The sequence below is a fragment of the Macadamia integrifolia genome, chromosome 1, assembly GCF_013358625.1.
Source record: "Macadamia integrifolia cultivar HAES 741 chromosome 1, SCU_Mint_v3, whole genome shotgun sequence".
NCBI classification, from domain to species: domain Eukaryota; kingdom Viridiplantae; phylum Streptophyta; class Magnoliopsida; order Proteales; family Proteaceae; genus Macadamia; species Macadamia integrifolia.
This window is the reverse complement of record NC_056557.1, coordinates 24,154,474-24,157,472: the sequence shown is the minus strand read 5'-3', so window position 1 is coordinate 24,157,472 and position 2,999 is coordinate 24,154,474. Positions and strand designations below refer to the sequence as shown.

The 2,999-nt window shown below is 36.9% G+C and overlaps 1 protein-coding gene across 2 annotated transcripts in view; it reads left to right on the top strand.

Moving 5' to 3' along the window:
- The window catches only part of LOC122086153 (calcium/calmodulin-regulated receptor-like kinase 2), a 7,618-nt gene extending 5,860 nt beyond the window's left edge, over positions 1 to 1,758 (top strand). For both annotated transcript variants that reach the window (XM_042654887.1, XM_042654879.1), the window contains 4 exons: positions 135 to 220; positions 311 to 382; positions 865 to 1,068; positions 1,190 to 1,758. In XM_042654887.1, coding sequence (XP_042510821.1) covers positions 135 to 220; positions 311 to 382; positions 865 to 1,068; positions 1,190 to 1,519 — 692 coding nt within the window. In that variant the 3' untranslated portion in view covers positions 1,520 to 1,758. The remainder of the gene's footprint in view (positions 1 to 134; positions 221 to 310; positions 383 to 864; positions 1,069 to 1,189) is intronic.
- The last annotated feature ends 1,241 nt before the right edge of the window (positions 1,759 to 2,999 follow it).

The following is a 2,999-nucleotide window of genomic DNA, read 5'->3' as shown; positions in this document are numbered from 1 at the left end:
AAAAAAAAAAAAAAAAAAAAGCAACAATAGTTTAACTAGCCATAACCTATTTTGTTTATGTAGTTCAGCAGAATCCCGTTCTGAATGTTCACCTTTGAATTAACTTAAAAGTGTTCTGGTTTACATGCACTTAGGTGAAGGTGAACAAGTTTTGAGCTGGGATGAAAGGCTTCAAATTGCTTTAGATATTTCACATGGAATTGAATATCTTCATGATGGGGTATGTTAACTGATATCAATGATTGTTTTGTTGGTAGTATGTTAACCTTGTGACATAGACCACTTAGTAATAATGCAAAACTTGTGACAGGCTGTGCCACCTGTAATACATCGGGACCTGAAATCTGCCAATATATTGTTGGACCAGTCAATGAGGGCCAAGGTATGGAAATTGATGCAGACTCGTGTTTCAGTCATTACTCTTGTCTGATTATCAACGAGAACTGAAAAAAATTGTGATAGTACGTAGTTCCATACTGATATTGTTCAGTAAGGTATCCAGAATTTGAATTATCATATTAGCAATTAGATTAAGTTTAGTGTAGCAGTTAAATATTTTGAAAGTAGCATGCGTTCAACACTCTCATTGCCTGTTGAATTCTCTCTCTGTCTCCCTCTCCCTCCCTCCCTCCCTCCCTCCCTCTCTCTCCAAAAAGGGTGGTGGTCGTCGAGCCAAGTTTTTGGTAATGCCAATAGGTCAGAATGCACTTAATGTTATCACTTGATGATGTGTGCACAATAAGGCTTAAATACCAAGGCATGTGATGAGTCCTTGCCAACTCATGAAGCTTGTGCATTGATGTCTTAGCTATTTCCCACAATGTACTAATGTGTCTGATCTAGGTTACAACCTATTTGAATTAGGTTGCTGATTTTGGGCTGTCCAGGGAAGAGGCATTCGATGGCAGAAATTCAGGCCTGAAGGGTACATATGGTTACATAGATCCCGAGTACATCTCCACTAACAAATTCACAAAGAAAAGTGACCTCTATAGTCTTGGAATCATCCTCTTCGAACTAATTACTGCTATCCACCCGCATCAAAATCTTATGGAATACATCAATATGGTTAGTTTCTTATCCTCAATTAATCCAGAATCCGCATTGGAAATTCTCATCACAGAACTCCTGACATAAACCTCTTTCTCTCTGTCTGTGTGTGTTTGTGTGCGTGTGTGTCTGTTTGTAGGCAGCAATGAGTCCAGATGGTGTGGATGAAATACTTGATAAGAAACTTGTAGGGAAATGCAACCCTGAGGAGGTGAGGCTCCTTGCCAGCATTGGTCACAAGTGCTTGCACAAAACCCCACGAAGGCGTCCATCAATTGGAGATGTTTCACAGGCTATATTGAAGATAAAAAAGCGACGTCTCAGTAAACAAGATACACTGTCTTTTGCTTTTTCTGAAGTTGCACCAGTGGTGAGGCGGATAGAGCATCAGCAAGTGGAACTTACTAAGTTGACAAGCATGAATATTGGAGTACAGGAGCAAGTGACTAACCCAAAATTGGCTCTTTGACTAGAAATTTTTTGCTTGATCGTAAATATACCGACAACGGGAGATGATCTACAAAGTAGTGGAGGAAATATAAGATCAAAAGGACTTGATTTGGGTATATAGATGAGATTCAATGCATGCACTGAGGCTATTCACTTTGTATTGTTCAATTCCCACAAAGATTAGATGGATCAAATGTGCTTTTTAAGGTACTCATCTTGATCATTTCATCTCAATCAATCTTCCCTCCTTCAAAATTATGGATAGCTCTTCACTCATGGAATACACTTTGCTGTGTTTCACATTTATTTTTATGTTAGGAAGACCATAAATAAAATGTCAAAGCATGAAAATGTTGAATCCAAATGTTTATTTTATAATTCAAAGAAAACAATATTTATAACTGATTTTCATTTTACCATATAATTCAATCAACATTGCCTTTTAAATAAATTAATTTCATGGGAAAAGACTGGGCACGCTGGCGTTGTGGCCAGCCATGTGTCTGTCTCCTCTCCCCCTCTCCTGGAAAAGACTCCTCTGCCCCTCCCTTCCCTGACTCCTCATTGGTGCACGCTGCAGAGACCTGCAAGCCAGCGGCATGACCATCCTCCGCCCTAATCTCATAGAACGTCAAAGACTTCCCTTGGACTTTAACATTGCAGTATGAAAAAGAAGATCAAGTAATAATGCATTTTCTGTAATCTCTAAGCTGTTCTTTATTACATATTCCATAGTTATCCATTGACTGTAATAGTCCTCATCTCTCCGTTCAATGGAGGTGAGAGGAGGATGTGTTATTACACTTTTGCCCCCACCCTCATCGAATGGTTGAAAGGCAATCACATACATAAACGGCCATGCATAAAATCCTTCCCAAAAACAACATGTTTACGAGGAATGTGGAAGAGTTTGAATTTTCATCCAAATTGAGGGAATATGAGAAATCCTATGGTAAATTACGGTACTGATCAACCTCCCCTCCTACCCCTCTATAGATTTTAATTGATCTCTTTTGTGTACAAGGATATGAAGTGAGGATGTGAATTTGAAATCTAAACCGCTTATCAAAATTAAACAATATCATTTACACCGAAACTGTGAAACCATTTATTAAATGGTTCGGTTTTGGTTTTAAAATTGAAACCGTGATTCGATTTTAGTTTTAAAGTTTAAATCATTGGTAAAATCAACAAATACGTAGTAAGTTCAATGCTAAGTTTACATGCATTGCAATTAAAAAAAAAATCATCAAATAGCCATAAATAAAAGCATATAACGAAAAAACAATTTAATTCAGTGTTACAATTTATATCCATTTCACTACAAATTTTAAAGGTAAAGAAGGTGTTTGGATAAAAAATTAGAAAATATAAGAAAACTATTTAAAACCTTTTAAACCGAAACCATTTATAAATGGTTTCGTTTTATCTACGAAACTGTTTACTAAATGATTCGTTTCTGGTTTCACCTAAAAAATCTTGTAACGAATCGAATTGAA